At 50.8% G+C, this 22,215-nt stretch overlaps 7 protein-coding genes across 7 annotated transcripts; 5 read left to right on the top strand and 2 right to left on the bottom strand.

Annotated features, from left to right (window-relative positions):
- Nucleotides 1-1,303: 1,303 nt before the first annotated feature.
- N7519_010740 (tyrosine protein kinase SWE1) lies at nt 1,304-4,487 on the top strand (the record flags this gene model as incomplete). Its single annotated transcript, XM_057297513.1, has 2 exons — nt 1,304-4,309; nt 4,341-4,487. 2 exons carry the CDS (start codon nt 1,304-1,306, stop codon nt 4,485-4,487), a joined length of 3,153 nt encoding a protein of 1,050 aa, XP_057145395.1.
- A 1,264-nt stretch (nt 4,488-5,751) lies between these two features.
- On the top strand, nt 5,752-9,126 carry N7519_010739 (putative mRNA splicing factor RNA helicase (Cdc28); the record flags this gene model as incomplete). Its single annotated transcript, XM_057297512.1, has 1 exon — nt 5,752-9,126. The coding sequence occupies one exon, from the start codon at nt 5,752-5,754 to the stop codon at nt 9,124-9,126; it is 3,375 nt and encodes a 1,124-aa protein (XP_057145394.1).
- A 327-nt stretch (nt 9,127-9,453) lies between these two features.
- On the top strand, nt 9,454-9,826 carry N7519_010738 (cytochrome b5-like heme/steroid binding domain-containing protein; the record flags this gene model as incomplete). The annotated part of the gene is made up of 2 exons (XM_057297511.1): nt 9,454-9,630; nt 9,749-9,826. The coding sequence occupies 2 exons, from the start codon at nt 9,454-9,456 to the stop codon at nt 9,824-9,826; spliced, it is 255 nt and encodes an 84-aa protein (XP_057145393.1).
- Nucleotides 9,827-10,517: 691 nt separating this feature from the next.
- N7519_010737 (putative nuclear migration protein) lies at nt 10,518-14,553 on the bottom strand (the record flags this gene model as incomplete). Its single annotated transcript, XM_057297510.1, has 2 exons — nt 10,518-11,392; nt 11,460-14,553. The coding sequence occupies 2 exons, from the start codon at nt 14,551-14,553 to the stop codon at nt 10,518-10,520; spliced, it is 3,969 nt and encodes a 1,322-aa protein (XP_057145392.1).
- Nucleotides 14,554-17,171: 2,618 nt separating this feature from the next.
- On the top strand, nt 17,172-17,957 carry N7519_010736 (haloacid dehalogenase, type II; the record flags this gene model as incomplete). Its single annotated transcript, XM_057297509.1, has 1 exon — nt 17,172-17,957. The coding sequence occupies one exon, from the start codon at nt 17,172-17,174 to the stop codon at nt 17,955-17,957; it is 786 nt and encodes a 261-aa protein (XP_057145391.1).
- Nucleotides 17,958-18,140: 183 nt separating this feature from the next.
- N7519_010735 (uncharacterized protein) lies at nt 18,141-19,908 on the bottom strand (the record flags this gene model as incomplete). Its single annotated transcript, XM_057297508.1, has 3 exons — nt 18,141-18,736; nt 18,786-19,230; nt 19,291-19,908. The coding sequence occupies 3 exons, from the start codon at nt 19,906-19,908 to the stop codon at nt 18,141-18,143; spliced, it is 1,659 nt and encodes a 552-aa protein (XP_057145390.1).
- A 989-nt stretch (nt 19,909-20,897) lies between these two features.
- N7519_010734 (uncharacterized protein) lies at nt 20,898-21,522 on the top strand (the record flags this gene model as incomplete). Its single annotated transcript, XM_057297507.1, has 2 exons — nt 20,898-21,016; nt 21,387-21,522. The coding sequence occupies 2 exons, from the start codon at nt 20,898-20,900 to the stop codon at nt 21,520-21,522; spliced, it is 255 nt and encodes an 84-aa protein (XP_057145389.1).
- Between the last annotated feature and the right edge of the window lie 693 nt (nt 21,523-22,215).

Raw genomic sequence — 22,215 nt, 5'->3', positions numbered from 1 at the left:
TGGTGGCACTTAAGCAAGGGGGATTTCGCGTGGCCTATCGCCAGTTCCTTCTTTTCTTTTTTTCTTTTTTTGCATTTCCTCTTTTTCAATTTTTATTCTTCTAAGGTACGTATGTAGCACAAGGAATTAAAAATAATAATCACATTGTACCTTGAATTTCTTTTTTAAAAAAAAAGAAATGAAAAAAACAGAACTGGGGTATTTGGTAAAAGTACGAGTACCCCTCCCTTTGTTTATTGGAGTGGCGTTGGGGGTCCGTGCGAGTGGAAGACGCGCAGTTTTTCTCAACTCCGTGTAGTTTCTTTTGTTTACTTTTATTTCTTGTGAAGAGTGAAATTATTTTAAGTTGAATTTGAATTAGATATTTCTTTTTACATATAGATCCTGAAACTAAAGGGTAATATTCAGGGTAATATCCATTATATTTTGCTTATTTTATATACTATTTATTGCTTACCTAATATTTGTTTATGTCACAATCACGCGTCACCCTAATCCACATCGGGCATCGAACGATCAACAACGCGACTGCGCGTTAATCGGTTTGGACTTTATTTCTATAACCTCAACACCTGAACACTCGAGCACTTGAACACGAACATTTAAACATTTGAACATTTTCTTTTTTTTTTAAAACATTCTTAATATCCCCCAAGTTTCAAACCAACTCTCGATCCCCGGTCCTCGGACACGGTCACATACCAATACCCAACCCCTCCTCGATTCCGCCCTTTCGCCCTCGTGGGCTGACCTCACCTTTTGTATTGGGGGACCTACCCCTTGCAACAACCTTTTTTTTTCCTTTGGAAGGAAAAGATTCCGACACCCTTGACACTACCTTTACAAGAAGTGTAAACCAAAAAGTGAAACATTCCACACCTATCGCGCAACTCTTGTCTTGTATCAAACTCCATCAAAGTGAAACAGCGCAGACAAGCACGCGTTGTGTTTGTCCAGGAGAAGTTGAATTCCCTTGGGAGTCCGCAATGGAAGTGGTGTGAGTCAGTTTTGAACTTGCCAGTCGCACCTGCCAACATTTGGGAAACATTCCATTCGTGCCTTCCTTTGAAATCGGATATCACATATCAAATATCTTTGATATCCTTGGCTTCCTCTCTTGCCCTTTCTGGACGCGTTGTTGATTTGAACGCGTCAACAATTGGAAACCCTTGGGAAGCTCTCTAAACCTTTGTCGAATTTCCTCGGGGGTATCTAGATCTCCTCTTAAGATATCCAGAGCGCATTTAGTTGTGACGCGCTCTTCATTCTGGACTTGCGCGGTACGTTTTGACACATTCCCGCGATGGTTGCGACCTTTTCGCCGCACCGGGACTCCGGTGGCACACTTCATCTGCCATCGCACTCGGGAATCCATCACGTTGACGCCAGCTCTGCTATCCGCCAACTGAGACGCTCACTTTCGCGCTCCCCCTCCAAGAGCTCCAACTTCTTCCTCAACCCACGTACTCATTCCCCTTCTAAATCTGCCTACATCTCTTCTCCCTTGTCGCCCTCACGGCGCGCTTCACAGAACAATTTTGTTCTCTTCCCATCTCACCAATCTCATCAGTCGCCTCTCGCTGTGCCTTACCCTCCCAGCGCGAAGATTAGTAGGCCGGCTATGCGTCGACGCACATCACCCCGCAGTCCGGCCAAACGCGCTTTGAGTGTTTCGACTGATAGTGGTAACGCGACTCCAACCCAACCCGCCTCTGTCCCCTCTGGTGAAGAAAATGACTTGACTCTCGACGACCTTGTCGCGCCAAAGCAAAGTACTACCCCAGACAGTCCTCGTTTTATTAACACTCCTTCTGCCCCTTTGGGCGAATCGACTTTTGCGCCGCGACCAACGTTGTCGCGCATTGAAAAGCGACGTAGCGGGACCTTTGGTAGCTTTGCGACTGGCAGTCCCTTGAAGCGCAGCGACGGGATTATGAACTTGGACCAAGCATCGCGAGGCAGTCCTTCTGCAAAGCGACGCAGCGTGCACACTCCCAACTGCTCAGCCGAATTTAGCATTTTCGACAACGAAGTTGAGAATACGACTCCAGAGGGCTCTCCGACGCGCAACGAAATTCCCTCGTTCCCCACGCCTGTCCAGCCACATAGTCCATTTGCGACAATTCCTAAGCGCTCATCTTCTCTACGACGCTCGACCCTACAGCAGCGCGGCGATCGACCGCTCTTTGGGCGACCCAGGGCCGTGGATGGTTCAACCGACGCATCACCACCTGAGACGCCATTGTCTGTTAGGCCGCGAATGTCGTTTGATAGCAGCCTATTCCAGCCAGGCAGCGAAAACATTTTCTCTCCTAGGCCTCCAGCCAGCCCTCTTTTCTCCAACTCCCCCGCCAATCCTCCCGCCAACCCCACCGTCAACACTACTCAACCCGCTCGGCCTACTGCTCATCCTCTCTCTCGTACTATTACTCAGTCCTCTTCTGGGTCTAGTATTGAGGATTCCCCCACCCATGAACCAGTTCACAAGCCCGAGGGCCGGCGACCAATGTTCAACTTCTCCAAGTCTCTGCCCGCCGGGGCTACTCGTCCTGCCCCCGTGAGTCGGATCGCACGAGAAGATACAGCAGAGACGTTTGCTACCCCGGATAACTTCAGGCTAGTGAAGCCTCTACCCGCGGCATTCATGTCCACTGGTCTTATCTCAAAGAAAAACCGCAATGCGGAGGAGAATCCCGGATTTAACAAGAGCATGCCCGACACACCATGCAAGCGACCCGTCAACCTTTTCACCGCGGGCCCAAACCCCACGGACCGATTGTTTGACAAGTCACGTCTGGTTCATCAATCAGATGCCGTTTCCGCCTCTCCGTTTAACCCACCTACTACCTCGCGCCCCAAGCCAAGTCCCTTCGCTCGAGGCATGGGAATCTTCGGTAGCAGCTTTAATCGGCCCGAGGCTTCGCGGCGTGGAAGTTTCGCTAGCATTGATGGAGATGAACTGATCCTCGCCCAATCGCCCTCTTCCCGATATGACAGCCAGCCTCTAAATGACGACTTTCCTCCCACACCCACTAAACAGCCATTCCTCCCCTCTCGCACCTACCCTCCCGCCACTTCTCAAATCGCATCTCTGGAACGACTATCCGAGACAGCGAGTCCGCTGCACGAGAAGTTTCTGCAGGCGTCTCCTCACACTCCCCGCGACCACTACTTCCCTCCCGACCCGAGTGGCTTATCGATCTCTGTGCCAAGTGATCATCAATATGTGCAAGAGCATGATCTTCCAGCCACTCCAACTGGACCGCGAGACTCTTGGTCATCATTCCGACGGCCCAGTCTCCAAATCAGCGGCTACCATGTTCCTGATGTGGACCCGACTCTGACATCCCGCTTTGAGAATGTGGAGCTTATTGGAACTGGCGAGTTCTCTCAGGTATTCCGTGTCGCGCAGCCTCATGACGCATCCTTCCCATCTGTCTTCTCTCTTCCGTCAAGCGAACCAAAATCGCCGACCTCCCTCCCTCATCGGGTGTGGGCTGTGAAGAAGAGCAAGCAGCCTTATCTGGGGTTGAAGGATCGTGAGCGCCGTATTCGCGAAGTCGACGTTCTCAAGGCTTTGACCAAATGTGACCATGTTATCTCCTTCATGGACAGCTGGGAGAACAATGGTCATTTGTACATTCAAACGGAGTTCTGTGAAGAGGGTAGCCTGGATGGCTTCTTGGCCCAAGCCGGACTTAAGGCCCGACTTGATGACTTCCGTATCTGGAAGATTCTGCTCGAAATGTCTCTGGGGCTAAAGCAGATCCACGACGAGGGATTCATACATCTGGACCTGAAGCCTGCTAATATTCTGGTCACCTTTGAGGGTACTTTGAAGATTGGTGACTTTGGCATGGCGACCCGATGGCCTGCGGAGGATGGTATTGAGGGCGAAGGGGACCGCGAATACATTGGACCAGAGATTCTTATGGGCCGATTCGACAAACCCGCCGATATTTTCTCACTTGGTCTCATCATTTTTGAGATCGCCGGCAATGTGGAACTTCCCGACAATGGAGTATCTTGGCAGAAGCTCCGCAACGGCGATATGAGCGATGTGCCCAGCCTTACCTGGAGCTCGGAGACCAGCATCTTCCGCGATGCCACTGGAAACCCTATCTCTGAAGGGTCGTCTTTCGAGGACCTTTGTACATCCGATCTGGGTGACAACGAATTCGGCGATGATTTCCTGACAAGTCGTCAGCTGAGCAACCCCAAACCACAACGACTCGCACGAAGCGGGGAGTTGATTGATCCACCCAGCTTTATGGTCGATGCCAACCACCCACAGGCATTGGACGGCATTGTTCGATGGATGATCTCCCCCCGAACCTCAGAACCGTCCCACGGCCGACCAGATCCTGGAAACTTATGGAGTGCAATTTATTAACCAACGACGCCGCGCCGGCGCCACCGTCTTCGAGGGTAACTGGGGCCCCGCTGACGAGATCTTGGCCGAAGATGCCGAAATGATCGACGTGTAATTTAATATCCCTTTACTATTGTGCATACGGAGGGTGTTCTATGCTTGTTTTTCCTTCTTTTCCTTTGTCACCTCTTCCTGGCGTTCCAACCTGGGAGCATTTCTCTTTTTTTTTTTTGTCCCATCTTTGATGCCATGTTTTCACGTCACGACTTTATCCCCCCTCCACCCCATGCTTCAACGGTTGAGGCTGGGGTTTTCTGTTGCGGGCTGGGCTTTGGGGCGTTTTCGATCCATCTGGTTTGGATCTGGGCGTTACCTTGAGCAATTCACGGATACCACGACTGGAGTTTGCGAAGGGTTCTTCACCCTGTTTCACGGATCTCTTTTTTTTTTCCTTTGTACGATTCAATACCTAGCGTTACGAGATGCCAGAAATGTACCAACCTCGCAGGGTGCTTGCTTCTGGAAATGGTCAAGGCCATTCTGGGATTCTGCTGTATTCGTTCCAACATATCACTTATCGTCTTGTCCTTGGAATCAATCCGAGGCGATTATTCTTTCCAGGGCTGATATCTGGTCGGACGGCATGTCTGGTTGGCTTGGAAACATCACTGCTATCTTTGCTTCTTTTCTTTTGCTTTTTTTTTTTCTCATGACCAATGTGTGCCCTCTGGGCAGTGATGAACCCCCTATCCATTTTCTTTGAGCGTGATCTCTGCTAGTTTGGTGTCTATGGTTGAATACCTGGGTTCCATATCTGTGTAGCAATTGTGAAATTACGAACGAAATGATATCCTACGAACATTTTCAATTGTAGATCTTATTCGAGGTTGTATATTGTAGCTTATTAAACCAGGTTTCGTCTACCATGTGGTTATACTATATGTATTGCTATAGGATGTATTCAATGTCCCAATTGAGCTTGAGGCATGGTTTTATTTATAAACAATAATGATAATCCTAGGACTTTATGAGTCAGTCTATTTGCCTTGAAATAATATTAAGGATGTTATATTTCAGCTAATACATTTTGGATATCTCTTGGATGTTGCAGACCTATATGTTGAACACTCGGCTCCAAAATATATTTCTTGCCACCCGGATTTCTTGGCACAAACTTCTAAACTTCTCCAACTTCTTCCCTTTAGTCTCTCCAACTTACACCTGCTGCTTGTCTCTCTTTCTGTTGAGCTCGGTTTATTACTCTACTGTGCAACATGCGCTGCCTCTAAGTCTCACAATACACCTTACCTCTCCACAAGAAGCTCCCTGTACATCAACCTCGCAATTCCTTCCCATAATAACAGTCCATATCACGCACCATGGACAATAAAGATTTCGTGTCAGACAATCTCCTCCGCCTAACGGGCGCGTCAGAGCCCACCGTCGTCGATTTCGTGCTCGCGACCGCCAGCTCGGCCAAGTCAACATCCTCCCTCCAAGATACCCTTGTGTCCTTCCTTGACGGCATAAATACTAGCCCAGCAGAAATTGGTGCCTTTGCTCGGGAGCTCCATGCCCGCATGGGAAAGGGCGCGCAACCCAGCGCGTCTGCCTCCAGACCCGCGACGAGCAAGGTAACTTCGCAGAAAAAGTACCGCTTGGTAGACATGGGCGAAGATCAACCAGAATCTACCCCATCGCTAGGACCAACCAACGTCGAAGCAGACCGGGAGCGACGGAGGAGACGGGAGAGAGACAGCGACAAGGACAGGACCAGCAGCAAGCGAGACTCTGAGCCTCGGAGTCGCGGGGAAAGGGATGACAGCCGAAAGCGAGACCGGAGCCGCGATGCAGAGAGCCGCGACCGGCCACGGACGAGAAAACTCCGCAAGAAGGGCTCTCAAGACTTCGAGGATCGATGGGGAGACGAAGAGATCCTCGAAGACGAGATGTACCCGGAGGAATTCGAAGAATCCCCCTCGAAGCGCACGCGACTCGACGATGGTTCCGCGTCTCCTCTCGCGTCACCGGCTGACGATATCGATATCGACCCTAAGACCAAGCAAGAGATCGAGCGCCAACGAGACCTTCGTGAACGAGACGAGTTTGCCAAACGACTGGCCAATAAGGAAAGTAGCAAGTCGAAGAAGATTGTTGAGGATCGGACGCGCGACGGCGAGGCTGCACGGCGGCGTGCACTGGGCGATGATGCCAGCGCGCGGGCTTCGATGATGCCCGATCTGCGAGAAAGGTCCCGACAGGAATACTTGAAGAAGCGTGAGACAGAACGGTTAGCACTGCTGCGGCGCCAGGTTGTAGAGGAGGCCGCGGAGTTGCGCGAGAACCCAAATCTGTCTCGGAAAGAGAAGGAAGAGTTTGCGCGCAACCGAGAGGTCCTTCGTCTCGCTGAGGAGCGGCTTCGGATCGACGATCACCGTGATGGTTATCAGATGCCATCTGACTATATTACGGAGAAGGGGAAGATTGACCGGAAAAAGAAGGAAGAGGCTCTGTACAAGCGGTACGTCGAGCGCGATGAGCTGGGCCAGGAGCGCTTTGTCACAGAGCACGAGGAGTGGGAGCTGGAGCAGGCGGCCAAGGCCAAGGCACAGATCAAAAAGGCCGAGTTTGTGGACGAGGGGAACTATGAGTATGTCTTCGACGATTCACAGCAGATCAACTTTGTTATGGATGCCAAACTCGAGGGCACGCAAAAGCCAATGACGAAGGAACAGCTGCGGTTCAAGGAGCAGGTCGATGCAGCGGAGAAGAAAGCCCTCTCAATGGAGGAAACCCGCAAGAGCTTGCCCATCTATCAATTCCGCGATCAGATCATACAGGCTGTTGCTGATCATCAAGTTTTGATCATCGTTGGTGAAACTGGTTCCGGAAAAACTACACAGATCCCTCAATACCTCCACGAGGCCGGTTATACTAAGGATGGCCTCAAGATCGGTTGCACGCAGCCACGACGAGTGGCTGCCATGAGTGTTGCTGCTCGAGTGGCGGATGAAATGGGCACGAAGATCGGAAATGAAGTTGGTTATGCCATCCGATTTGAAGACAACACCACCGACAAGACCATTCTCAAGTATATGACCGATGGAATGTTACTGCGAGAACTGTTGACAGAGCCGGACCTGAGCCAGTATTCGGCCTTGATGATTGACGAGGCGCACGAACGGACGGTGCCCACCGATATTGCTTGTGGTCTGCTCAAGGATATTGCCAAGGCACGACCCGATCTGAAGCTGCTCATTTCCTCGGCGACGATGGATGCGCAGAAATTCCAGAAGTATTTCGACGATGCTCCCATTTTCAATATTCCTGGTCGCCGATACCCCGTCGACGTACACTACACATCACAACCTGAAGCCAACTACCTTGCCGCAGCCATCACAACAGTCTTCCAGATCCACGTCACGCAGGGCCCTGGAGATATCTTGGTCTTCTTGACTGGACAGGAAGAAATTGAGGCTGCCGAGCAAAGTTTACAGGAAACGGCTCGAAAACTTGGGAGTAAGATTCCGGAAATGATTATTGCTCCTATCTACGCCAATCTACCGTCCGAACTGCAGACTAAGATTTTCGAGCCTACTCCGCCCAAGGCACGAAAAGTGGTGCTTGCCACTAATATCGCCGAGACTAGTTTGACTATCGATGGTATTGTCTACGTGATTGATCCCGGATTCGTCAAGGAGAACGTGTTCAACCCACGCACTGGGATGGAGAGCTTAGTTGTGACGCCGTGTTCGCGTGCCTCGGCCAACCAGCGAGCCGGACGTGCTGGACGTGTCGGGCCGGGCAAGTGTTTCCGCCTGTATACCAAGTGGGCGTACTATAACGAGCTGGAAGAGAACACCACCCCGGAGATTCAACGTACCAACTTGAACGCAGTGATTCTGATGCTGAAGTCGCTGGGCATCGACCAGTTACTCGACTTCGACTTCATGGATCCACCACCGGCAGAGACCATCATCCGCGCTCTGGAGCAACTGTACGCACTCGGGGCACTCAACGACCGAGGCGAGCTGACCAAGGTCGGCCGGCAGATGGCCGAGTTCCCCACGGACCCGATGCTCGCCAAGGCGATCCTTGCCGCCGACAAATACGGATGTGTAGAAGAAGTGCTGTCGATCGTGTCGATGCTCGGCGAAGGCAGTGCACTCTTCTTCCGACCTAAGGACAAGAAGATCCACGCGGACAGTGCGCGCAACCGGTTCACCATCAAAGACGGCGGTGACCATCTGACGCTATTGAATGTCTGGAACCAATGGGTCGACTCGGACTTCAGCACGATCTGGGCGAAAGAGAACTTCCTGCAGCAGCGCAGTCTGACGCGGGCGCGCGATGTGCGCGACCAGCTCGCGAAACTGTGCGACCGCGTTGAGGTCGCCGTCAGTACCTGTGGATCTACGAATATTCAGCCGATCCAGAAGGCCATCACGGCTGGGTTCTTCCCTAATGCGGCACGACTCCAGCGCGGCGGTGACAGTTACCGCACTATTAAGAATGGACAGTCGGTGTACTTGCATCCGTCCAGTACGCTTATGGAGGTTAACCCTCGCTGGGTCATCTACTTTGAGTTGGTGCTTACCAGCAAGGAGTACATGCGCAGTAATATGCCGCTGCAGCCGGAGTGGCTTGTTGAGGTTGCGCCGCATTACTATAAGAAGAAGGACTTGGAGAGTCTGGGGTTGGACCGCAAGGTGACGAAGGGGCAGGGGGTGGCTGGTGAGAAGAGTCGGGAGTAGATGGGATATACGGGAATGTACAGATGAAACTACGGAAGCATAAAATATGTTTGGAATAGCTGAGTATGTACAACATATACCTACCTACATGTACAACAGTAGGTGAATAGCCTCAATATCTTATAAAATAGACACCTCAGGCACCAACTTCTACAGCCAATCACCGCCCGGGCAATTCAAACCGCGGCAAATCAGCCCGAACCTCGGTTTCTCCGCTTTCCCCCAGACTCTCTCGGGATTTTATATACGTCACGTCCACTACTTGTTTTCCCTCTTCTACCTCTTCCACCTTTTTCACCTCTCAGACTTCTCAATTAATCCTCAAAAATGTCCAAAACATTCACCCCCGCCGAAGTGGCCTCCCACAAGACCCCCGATCAGGGCCTCTACATCATCGTCGATAACAGTGTCTTCGATGTAACCAACTTTGTCGACGAGCACCCCGGCGGCGCAAAGATCCTCAAGCGTGTAGCAGGCAAGGATGCCTCAAAGCAGTTCTGGAAGGTAAATATCCCCTTTCTGCTTCTTCCTTTCTCTTTAAAACCAACAACATATGTTATTGTTGTTATGATCGGCTATCGGCCGAGTCGGCTATTGAAAGCATGCGACTAACACCGCTTAGTATCACAACGAATCTGTGCTGAAGAAGTACACGCCCAAGCTGAAGATTGGCGAAGTCAAGGATGCGGCGAAGCTGTGAACAGTCTATTGGGAAAAAATGAAGGAAATTATTAGACACAGTGTTTGGTTCTGGGAGGGTCAGCCCAGTGTGGGAAATCCCCGGTCAACTGCACAGAGAATATCACGATGTTGTATTTACACCGCTAGCGAACGTTATACCCGCGATTCGAGTTTGATCTTTTTGATTTGTGAATACTACCTTCCTACCCGGGACATGATAGAACCGAGAATAGAACAATAGAGGCTGGAGACTGGAGGTTGAAAGTTGATACTACAGACAGCTTCATTTATACATTATGTTCAGACATATAAACACGAATATCAATACATATATCCAGGATCTGCTGGGTTGATAGTGGAATGTCAAAAAAAGAGAAAAAGAAAAAAAGAAACGCCCTTCTCCCTCCCGCTGCACGAGAAATGGTATCCGAATCAAAGTGGTATCAACTCGAAAGCGACAAATGGTAAATGACAGGTAATAGATGTGTGAGGTGAGTAAAGCAGTGAATAAATATGAATAGGCGACAGTGACAAAATAGAAGATGAATATGTCCAGTGACGACGTACGTAGACAAGCCACGGAGAGACGTGGCGATGAACCGGCGCCAAATAGGTGTTTTTGCAAGAAGGAATAGGTAGATGGTAAGTAATAGAAAAAAGAAGCGAGGAAAAGGTAGAGAGAGCGCAAGCGAAACTCATCCACTGTAGAATTAGAATCCCCGCCATGGATCATCAGGACGGTATGAGAGCTCACTCCCATGAACCGAAGGCGTGTCAAACTCGTACCGCCTCTCACTCCACTGACTGGAAGTCTTGCGGATATGGCGCTGACGAGGAGGCGCACGAGGACGGTTAATCTGTTCGGCATGGTGGTCGATGAAAGCCTCCATACGCACAGTCCCAATATCGAACAAGTTGCTGCCCGCCACACTCGAAGCACGGCCACTTGCCTCGGAAGTGCGTCGACTGACACTGCTGCGGCGGCTTCCAATGCCCGGGGGTACTGCTGGGGCTTGCATGGCGGGGAAATGTAGCTCCGAGGAGGCGGCCGTGGTGCCGCTGTGCGAAGATGGCATAGTGCCAGTGCTGGAGAAGCTGCGGAGAGCGTGGAGGGCTGGGGGACGGGGTGCGGTGTTGCTGCGCTTGCGGTTGTGTGTTGAGAAACGGGGCACGTGTGGTGCGTCGGCTGCTAGGTCGATGCTGCCACCTGGAATTTCGGGGACTGGGGCTGGAGCGCCGGCGCTATTGAAGGAGCGTTTGCCGCTAGGCATTGGGCGGGGACGGCCCTTTGCGACGCGGATGGAGTCGCGGATTGGGTTTCGGCGGAGGGAGGCGTGAGGTAGGGTTGGGGATTCTTCTTGCGGGACTGGAGGTAGAGCTGCTAGTTCTTGGAGGCCCATGGAGGAATGGCTAAGGAAGGAAAGGGCCGTCAGCCAGACGTAGTGGCGTTCGATGGTTAGCGCTGTGAATTTCAGAGCGCGCTGTGGTGTCAGCACCAGGATGGAGCGGTTGAATGGGGTCGAAGAGCCGGCGCCTTTGGGTACAGGGTTGTCATCTTTGACGTCGAGCACGGATTGAATGGTGACTGTAACGAGAGATACTATGTTAGCTTCCACTTCAACCAACTCAGATGAGTCTTCTTGAAGACTTACACTTCCGGCCACTCTTGCCGAGCAGGGCAGGCCCACTCGTAGGCTGTTTACTACTCCACATAATGGACCCTTCGTACGGGGCGAGCCAAACCCATCGCTTATGTCGGACACCACTATTCGTGATATTTGCCGACACATCGTCAGGGTTCTTGCCCTCCCAATTCTCCTTGGACTCGCCCATCCCGAACGATTTGCGTCGACGGACGTATTTGAACATCCACTCGCCAACCATGGTCTGAGCAATAGCATCAACGACACTGGTCGGCTGCACACCGCCAGTGGAATCCTTTCTTTCGCGCTGTTCATGGTTCAAGGTTTGGGACGGAGTCGCACGGTGCGAGGCACGTTTTGTGTGCCCGTACCGCTCACGAGGTGCTGTGATCTCATCACATGGCATCGGCGGTGGTCGGTATGGTCGGTATACGGGGCTTTCTGGGGAGAAGGTCGAGGTCGACCGTGACGGGGAAGAGTGGGTTTCTGGTCTCTCGGTAATATCTGTTTGTGACGTTGCTGCAGCGGATCGCACTCGGCGGAGAGTGGGGCGCCGGACAACGGATTGGCGACCACGGTCTGAGAACTGTCTGCCAGCTGAGCGGGTAGGACTTGGCGGTCCGTCGCTGCCGTTGAGCGGGAGGTTGCGTGAGCTGAGACGGATGGGAACGGGGAATGGCGGTGCAATGCTCGAGCCTGCACTGCCGCTCTCGAGGCTTGGTTCGCTGGGACTGCGGGCGCGGGGCTTCTGGTGCGCGGCAGTCCCGCTGGAGATCATGGCCATTTTGCGCATGCCGGGCTGGCGAGTACTCGAGGAAGATGTCCCAGACCGTTGGGAAGCCCGAGAACGACTAATATCGGGTGGTCTCGACTCCGGGGAAGACAGCTGCTCGTCAACTTCGGGAAGAGGCATATCGTCCAAGCTGGGTCTTGATTTCGTAGTGATGAGCTTGCCACGGCTGACAGTGTATGCAGCAAATGGGCGGTGGAGGAGCTCATCGTCGGTGAAGACATCACGCTCGCCATGGGGGCCTTCGTCGTCACTGTTGTGTTCAAAGCCGGCGAAAAGACTGCTAGACCGTAAAGGTCGTCGAATGTTGGACAAGGCATCATCTGAGAGCGGACCATTGTCGTTGTTACCGGGGTAGGCCTGTACAGGATCTGGACCGGGTGCTCTAGGAGGCTTCACGGGACGGTCTGTCGGCTGATTTGTTATCACATGTCTCTGTTTTCGTTTTTCGGACCGTGGCGGAACCGGGGGCGTAGTGTAAGCCTCCAGGGTATGCTGCTGAGGCTCAGGTCGAGGTAGTGCATCTTGAATAGCAGAAGGAAGAAGACTAGCGGGAAGTTTGATAGGGCGTTGATCGATACGGACCTCCTCGGTTTGGATGGCGACGGATCGACAATCAGCAATTGCCCGGAAGTTGGCCTGACAACCGATGTTCTTAGTTTGCGGTGGAAGAACGACACTGTTCCGAGGCGAGGATGGCTCTGAGCCTGGTGGGTGGATAGCGATCATTGGAATATCTATCTTCGATGGGACATCGTTCGGGGATAAGTTGACACGATTCTCTCTTTGAACAACATCTGTTTCCGAGACGACATCAGTCTGTGTGGACACCGATGTCATCCGCACCGGTTCTGTTGTGGATTTAACAGGTTGAGGCGACTCGGCCTCATTGGGCGTCGATGGAGGCGTTGGGGGCTCATCCACTGTTTGACAAGAACTAGAAACCATCTGAGGTGCAACGGCGAGTGTGGTGCTGTCTTTTGTTCCTGGTATGCTCGCGTGCTTGCCGTCTTCTTTTTCGGGCTCTGAAACCGTTTCGATGGACTCAGGACGTAGGTTGTATCCAACCTTCGCTTCTATCGTAGGCGATGCAGGAGGTGAGTACTGGATGCCCATATCGCGGTATTCGACCGCCGAGTCAAGTTTCACTGGGCTAGCAAGCCCGAGTTCCCGGGTACGGAACTCCATGGCAGTGGGTGAGTGTAAATCGGAGCTCTGAAGGGACAGACCCAAGATCTTCCTGGCCTTAGAAGAAATACTATGCGATCCCTGTGAGTGAACCGACATTGGACGTTCTTCGGGGAGGGCCTCCGGGGAGGCGGGAACTTCATCGTCAGATGGAACAAACTCGTCCTCTTCATCGAAGTCGAGTTCCTCTGCCAGGTTGAGACCCGAACTATTCTTGACCCCAGGCGCAATACTCATAACCGAGCACCGCACGTTATGGAGTATGACCGCCTCTTCACCTTCTTCCGAGCTCACGCTGGTTACGCTCGTGCGTCGGCGGCCCAGGCTACTAGATGCCAGGCTGGCCGAATCGCTTTCTTTATTCTTGTCATGAACAAGGCCACAATTCTCACTCGGGTGTGAATGGGAGTGGGTAGACGCCACTTCCTGGGCCGCTGCGACCTCATTCAAAACGGTCTTCAAACGGCCCTCCACTACGTGAACCTTGCGTTCCAGGGCTCGGCGTTCATCTGCCCAGGACTCCTGATCGCGATTCCAGAGTAATTGGGTCCGTTCGACATCCTCCTCCCGGCTTCGAGCTTTCTTCTGTGCCTGCTCGAGTTTCCTACGAACATCGCCGATGTTCTCAACGGCCTCATCGCGCTCCCGAGCTAGCTCTGTCATCGCAGATGACGTCCCACCTTCCAGTAGTTGGATTTGGTGTTTCAACGAGCGCCCTTCCGAGGTCGCCCGGGAGAGATTCGCGGCCAATGTTTCATTTTCCGTCCTTGATTCGTCCAAGCTCTCCTCCAACCCGTCGATTGCCTTGGCTTTGTTCTCTACTTCTCGCCGCAGCGATAGAATCTCCGATACGAGAGATGCATGGAGAGTAGGTGTGATCCTCCGCGGGTCAAAAGGCGATAAGGTATCCTCGGTAATATCGATATCATCTTCGTCTGTTTGTCCGTCGGGGGAGAATGCGGGGGTCGGGAGGCCAGGTGGAGAGGAGGGCGGTGGGGAGGAATCTCGCTGGCGCAAAGACGGTCTCGATCTTGATCTTCCTTTGGATGGAGCTCGAGATCTGGCTCCGGAGGATGCTGCCGGGGACTGGTGGGCCATGGAGGCCGGGGATTGTAAATCGGCCATCTCTCTCTTTGCGCATGTGCCGAATGAAAAGCCTCAAACCATCACCGGGGCTTTGCTCGTTGGGCTAGCCAGAGCACTTCAGGCACTGGATCCCATCAAAAGACTACCGTAATTCAACCATCCGACTATTAACTGTTTCGGAGCCGGTGTTGATCTGTCTTCAGAGACAGGTTTCACCTGCAATCGACTGGTCGAACGCGGGATGGGGATGGAGGGGGGGATTTCAACGCTGGGACTTTGTGGAACTTGGTGGAACGAAGAGGTCAGCCACAGTTACAACGGGAGACACGCTTGAGCGGGCCCAATGCCGATATTGGGGGAGAGAGGCACCCTAACTCTACTTACTCCAGTGACAGACAGGTCAGACCCAGACCGGTTTAGTTTAAGAGACGAGTAAGATGTCAACCCGGTATGGCCGATCCCGGCGAAAATAGATCAGTCTGAATGATGTGAGATGTGAGGGCCGATCACAATTAGAGAATCTCTCCAAGATCCTCGCCAGTAGATCTACGGAGGCAATGATCTGAGAAGAGTTGGGGCTTAGACCGTAGATTACGGGAAAAAAGACCTTAGGGGGATTTAGATCAGCCTTGCGGCACACCTGCGCATATCGGAAACACGGACGCGAGGAGAGTCTTGGACTTTGACGCCTCGAAAAAAAAAGAGGAAAAAGTGCCAGGGGCGTTCATTAGGGGGCATATGGGGAAAGAAAAGAATCCCACCCGATTAGCCCGTAGGATTAAGACTCCACTGCAGCTGCCAGGCACTAAGACATACTATTGTATGAGCTCCAATCAATCCGAAGATATCCCCTGTAGAAAACGCTTTCGGAGTCTGTTCGCCAGAGATAAACATAGACCAGAGTCTATACTCCATATTGTATCTTCTCAAAGGCCAGGAGAAGCCGATTATCTGGAAACAAAGGAACAAAGAAAGGTAAAAAAGAGGATTAAAACGGAGCCGTAATCTCGAGAGAGCGAGCTAGTATTGATCAAAAAGGTCGAAAGTCCACTGAAAAAAGGAAAATGAGTGTGCTGGGACTCATAAATTAACTGCCTGGGATGCTCTGTCGGCGCGTTTGGATGATGAAGCTCAAGGGTTTCTTGAGCCGGGAAGATCACCCCCTATTTTCCTTTTGGTGAAATCGATGAAGGCAGGCAAATCATAAAAAGAAGAAATGCCTCTGCAATGACCAATAGTGTCGATTCCGAAGACACTAAAATAACAATGGTTAGCGTGTTTGAGAATATAATTAAATGGCTGTGTTGGCGTCCAATTCGTAGCTTGTTTGGGCGACGATCGCCGTAGACAATTTCGCATGAGAGCCGACAAGAGCCTGTGGTCTGGTTTCAGAGTCCCTAGGGGGTGCATATGTTGCATATTGAATGTTGCATGTCGCATAGTATTTGATTGACGCATTTTTTTGTGACGCTTCTGCCCAAGGAGACAACCAAATCATTAAATAGTCAAATCATCCAGTGCGTGCGGACATTGTTGCGGATCAGGGGTAAAAAGCAGCCCCATCCAAGGTCTCCACTGGGAGCTTCGAAGGAGGAACCCACATCAAGCTGAAATGAAGAACCAAACTTCCATTGTTATGGTGTGAAGTCTGGTACGGAGTACACCGTACGTACTCCATGGCCTCTATATGTTGTAGCCTCGGTCTGGATTGGAGTTTCTCTTGCATAATGTTGTATGTCGATGCAAGTGCAGGTCGCGCAATTGGCGAACGTTGGAGGCGTACGGAGTACTCCGTACAACAACCAATGATTGGCAATGAATGCTTTATTATCGTATCAACAACCCCGTACGGAGTCATGCCTGTCAAGCCCCCAAATTGCCATTGAAAATCGGACTAACGGGGCTTGACACGAAGAACTCAGGAATATCCGCGAACCACTGCCACCCATTTGCCCCACTGGTCTCAGGGGATACCACGAGGTACTTTTGACTCGGACGCGGGCCGCTGACAGGTCGACATTCGCTGATATTTCATATATCCCTGCTCAGTTTCTTTGTTTCTCCGACAGCGCTAGTGGTGAGTCTAGCCTGGAGGCGCAGGGCGACACTCCAACAACACGGGAGGGCCGAACGTGTACGGAGTACAAAGTATGGATGCTGGGAAAGACACTAATAATCAATGAAGATCGTCAAATTGACATTGCAATGACCGTGATTTGCTTGAGTTGAGAGAGACAAAGTTGAGGGAAGGCGGAAAAAGAACAGGCAGAATGTTCTCCCATGCACATTCCTTAAGACTCAGCACTCAGCATAACCTTGAAAAGTACTCGGACTTATTACACTGTGTGCTTGTCTCGAGAGAAACAAACGAATCCCTTCTTAATCCAATATCTTTCCGCCAGAACAATCAGGCTGTTAGATCTGGAGATGCGACTAACCGGACTGACTAAGCATATTTGCGTGCCCGAGGTCATTCCAAGAGCATGTGGATAGACTCGATTTCACTCTGACCTACATACACATCTAGCTGGGATCTCAACGTTGTTAATATCCCAACTGGGAAGAGCTCGGTAACCGACATAACCTCGAAAGTGCGGGGAATAGCTGCATATCAACTATCAACATATCCCCAACTACACCAACACCAACTACGCAAAATGTCGACGGACCACCCGCCTCAGATGCTATTTTTCGATACATTTGGCACAGTAGTATCGTGGCGTACATGTGTCGCGGAAGAGCTGAACGCAGCCGCCCTAGATGCCGTGAACCATGCCCACAAGGGCCTCCCAGCCGATTTGCGGGACCGCGCTGCAGCCATGACCTGGGAAGACTGGCTAGCATTCGTCGCAGAATGGCGCCAGACTTACAATGGTTTTACCAGTACATTTGATCCATCCAACGAGTTTGTGTCAGTAGATCAGCACCACTACAATGCCCTTCAGGACCTCCTGCGGCAGCGCAGTCTGGACGGCCTGTTCACTGACGAGAAGCTGTGGGAACTCGCTTTTGCCTGGCATCGGCTGAACCCGTGGCCAGATAGTACCCAGGGTCTTGAGTTATTGAACCGTCTGTTCGACACTTCTACCCTGTCGAATGGGAATGTCTCTTTGCTGCAGGATCTCCAGCGACATGGGTCACTGCCTTTCAAGCATCTTGTTAGCGCAGAGAACTTCGGAGCTTACAAACCTTCTCCGCTGGTTTATAATGGAGCTGCCAAAAAGTTTGGATTGGAGCCAAGCCAGTGCGCACTGGTTGCGGCGCATCTGCACGATTTGAAGGCTGCGAAGAGCTGCGGGTTTCAGACTATCTATGTGGATCGTGAGCAGGAGGAAGAGATGTCAAAAGAGCAGGCTGCGACGGCCAAGACTGAGGGTTGGGTGGATATGTGGGTTGAGTCTGATGGCTTCCGAGAGGTGGCAAGGCGATTTGGAATTGAGTAATATTGATGTGCGCTCTACTGTCAGCAGAGAGAAGGGCTAAGAAGAAGTGTCGAGTCCTGCTCTGGTGGGCAAGCGTGCATATTTGGGCAGATTAAATGAACACTTGAAAGATAATCGGTCCATTTGGCCCAGGTTCAAACATGTCTTTTCTTTCTCCCATAGCCACATTCCAAATCCCCAGAATCAAGCCCACAGGATATTTAATCTCCGCCACCCTGTAGCTGGAGATGAAACGGGTTCCGGATTTTCATTAGCGACGCGAAGAAATTCCTGGATTGGAATTTCTTCCAGCGTAACAAGTCGGGTCTTTCGCCAAAACTTGTACCCAAAATATAAGACAAATATAAGGGGGATGTTGAAGTATGACGATATAAAGGTTTGAGGACTCCAATTGCCCTCGATAAACACGTAGAATCCGCCAGTAAGCAGAATTGTACTGAACGAAACCAGAGAAATCCATGCTGCATAAGGTTGAAAGGGGCTCTTCCAAGGGAGTTCAGTACGGCTGATCTTTTGCTTCTTACAGCCATAAAAGAACCTCAGATAGATTACCTCTATATTGATCCAATGCACCAAAGAGGCAGCTGAAACCAGTTGCTGGAGCCAATCAAATACCACGGAAGCTGCGGATGATAGTGTCATATACCCCAAGGCAAGAAAAGATCCGACTGCGGCAACTGATATCCAGGGAACACCGAAGCGATTGAGGCGAGTAAATAGTTTCGGGGCATGTCCCTCTTGAGCGAGTCCATATAGAGTTCTGGTTCCAACGAGCATTGCTGTCTTCGGGTTAGCAGAAGTAGAGTAGCCGACAGAGTCCCTACTCACCAGAGTTACCAGCGCTCCATGCACTTGTGACAACGACGGCATTAATGATCGAAGGTACCGTTTTGATCCCGACATTATTGGCAGCGATTGCAAATGGAGACGCTCCGGCATCCCCGGAATTTGACATCAGCCCCTTGTCATTGGAGGGGACAATAAGGCCCATCATAAAAATGGTGATCAGATAAAATATCAGGATTCTCCAGAACACACGTTTGGCGGCCTTGGGAATGTTATGGCGAGGATTCTGCGTTTCAGATGCTGCAACTGATATGTTCTCGACGTTAGAAAATGCATAAGCTGCACTGCTCAGAATACGCCAAAACCCAAGGAAGCGTCCCAATGAGCCATCGATACCAAGAAATTGCACAAAGGGTCCAGGGTCTCGCCAGAATCGAAACCCCATGGGATAACCCTTTGGGCCTGCCCCAGCGGTGATGCAGATACTCTATATGAAAAGCAGTCAGAAACCAACCAGAGCATCCTTTGCGCAGTGAGACCTACTCACCATGATATTCACACCGACAATGAGAACAATCTTTAACATTGCAAAGACAAACTCCAACTCGCCGTAGATGCTGACCAATAGCATATTGCTAATAACAAGCAGCGCGCCAAGGACGCTAATCCATACCGCATGGTTAACGTCAGACCAAAAGTCGATAATGACAGCACAAGCCACCATCTCAGCCGGCAGTAGGATAGCATTTGCATAAACACTATTCCAACCTTGAGCAAACGCCAGCGCAGGGTCAACGAACCATTCTGCGTGTCGTATAATGCCACCGGAAAGAGGCGCTAGAGCACTGAGCTCAGCCACGGAAAATACCACGCAGCAGATAAGCATGCCCACAATGGAATATGCGAGCAACATGCTTAGTGGTCCACCCCTTGCTAGGGATTTTCCGGTCGCAAGGAAGAGGCCAGTACCGATCGTTCCAGCCAGGGCTATCATTTGAATATGACGTTGTTTGAGACCTCGTCTTGTGTGAACCAGCTCGGAAATGACTGCCTGCGTTTTGGCGTTGTCTTTGCCCGCGAGGGTACGTTTGAGGATAGGTCTGGCCTCATTTTCGCGTGTGGTGATCTCTTCGTACTGTTCTGGGACTTGATCATGACTGTTCATTGCAAATAGATAGGAGAGGACAACCGAAATGGTGAGGTGGTTTCAAATTGGGATGATTCCTGGGTGTGCCTGATTGGGGGTTGTGAAGATCTTAAATGTCCATACCCATGTTGTGACAAGGACAGAATCAAAAGGACGATACCTCTTATTGGTTCTCGCGTGCATAATCTCCTATCGATCTTCGACAAGACTGCAACCCCCGGTCAATATTGCGAAGGCCAAAAATGGAAATATCAAGCATATCACCTTGTCTTCCTCGATATAATTTTTTATTTATTTATTTTTTATTTCATTTCTTATCTCAGATCTCCAACGGCTTTGGCTTTTTGACAAAATCTCAACAGTTTTGCCCTGCAGGAAACCTCTTGTTAACAGCCAAGCAGTAGAGTTAAAGTCAATATTGACCTGTGACAGATGGAGTCGTCAGCAAATAACATTGGAATTATTTTTGTACCACAGTAAACATAGTAGTCGTGAGGCAAGACAAGTTAAGACCTTGAATGAGCAGTGTGGTGCTGTAAGGTGTCGAGGAGGAGAGTCGAGGGACTCAGGGCAATTCTTTTGTTTCTCTTTGTATATGAACATTTAAAGGCATTTCTGTGACATCAATGTTGTACGATATGAGCTTGATATGGTCACTGGTCTCAGAATAGCGTCAAATTTCGCTCTTTCCTCGCGACTGCCATATGTAGGTTGTTTGAGCTGTCCCATCTCAGTGGCCTGCTAGGTCCTTAACCAAGTCGATCCCCCATCAGATATTCTCCTAAGTCATCGTCACTCGTTTGCTTACACTGATTTCTCACACCCATGACCATCGCGTACCCGTCCCTGCATCGCTAAATCAAGTCTGCGAGACCACCAGGCACGTATATCATCCAATCTGCTCGAATCCAATTGATACTGGGAGACCTTAGTGTCGCACCTCAGACATTGAAGTTCCAGAGTGCATCAGAGTCAAGTTGCTAACAAAGTGCCTTGTTTCGAGCAGGATGGCCTCCAAGCCTGAGGACCCGCCCCTTACGAATCCTTGGATCACTAGCGATGGCAGCCCACTCCGGGGGTTCTACTGGACGAGAATCGACCCGAAAGTGCAACCTAACTACTGGGTGTAAGCATATGTCCCCCAAGTCCTTCGGTTGATATTTACTCACGCGCAAATTCTGGAGCCAACGCAAGAAAGTGTGTGCATGCCGACAGCACTCCTCAACCCAGTGGCCAGTTGACCATGTGATGATCGTGAGTATTCAAACCTAGTTACCCCAAGCTAACATTTCAAGACATGGCTAACTCTCGTCGGTCTTCCAAAGGAAATCCCTTCATGTGCCTTCAGGTGCCCATATTGCACGGCTCTCGATACAGCGGAGGGGCGACCTGACCCGGGGCGGGTAAAGAGACATATTTCGGCGGCGCATATTGTGAGTATACTGCTATACCTACGCATCCTGGTAGCCTCGGAGTGATACTCATATCATTTAGAGAAAACAAGGAGACTTCTATGTGGGACTGCGGGTTTCCTGTAAGTGTACCTCAAAGCCGAAAGAGGCACGCATGCTGACCTTTGCTGTGTTTGTTCTCAGATTGCTCCTAATCCAATGCTGTCTCGATTTGCAGTGAAGAGGAAGCCCCGTCTGCGACCCCGCGGTTAGAGTGTGCACAAGAATAGTTCGCCATAGCTTTCTTGCAAGCCGATTGAAAGGGAACATTATGAACAATGGAAGATTGAATCCTCAATCAATCCTAGAGCCTAGACCTCAATAGTAGGACTTGTTTTTATTCAGCATGATACTGGCATCCACGAGTGAAATAAGTGCAATGAGCAGATAGGAGTGTATGATAAGACATACCCCCTTGCTCCGATGCCAGAGGGAGTTTTGTTCTCGTTAGCTTCTTGGTAGGTGTAGTGGACGACGATTCCAAATTAACTGTTCGCCCTCACTGGCTTGCTTCGTTTCAGTGATGTCACTTGAGTGATTGTCAACTTGATTGCCTAGACGGTGTTGAGGTTCTGCATCTTAACAGCATCAGCATAAGCCCTTTATTTAGGCCATGAGTTCCAAGTTTCTTTGTGATTACTTCTTCCACGACACCTCCATCGCGCATCATGGTCGTTCTACCATCTTTCTTGACGGTAGAAAGACGATGTACGATTGAGATCATGGTTCTCTTTTTAGAGCAATGCCCAACGGCTATGAAAATTTACTTCTGGCTCTGAGAGTCGAAGGAAAATGTAGTTTCCTTGAGACGTGACCCCAACTCGCTGCTTTTCGTTGCCGCTCAATGAGGTTCTGTTGGAGTTAGTTCGTGGTA

Source organism: Penicillium mononematosum (genome assembly GCF_028829835.1).
Source record: "Penicillium mononematosum strain IBT 11891 chromosome Unknown utg000005l:1.0-9366267.0:1.0-9372171.0, whole genome shotgun sequence".
Classification (NCBI taxonomy): domain Eukaryota; kingdom Fungi; phylum Ascomycota; class Eurotiomycetes; order Eurotiales; family Aspergillaceae; genus Penicillium; species Penicillium mononematosum.
This window is presented reverse-complemented; position numbering and strand designations above follow the sequence as displayed.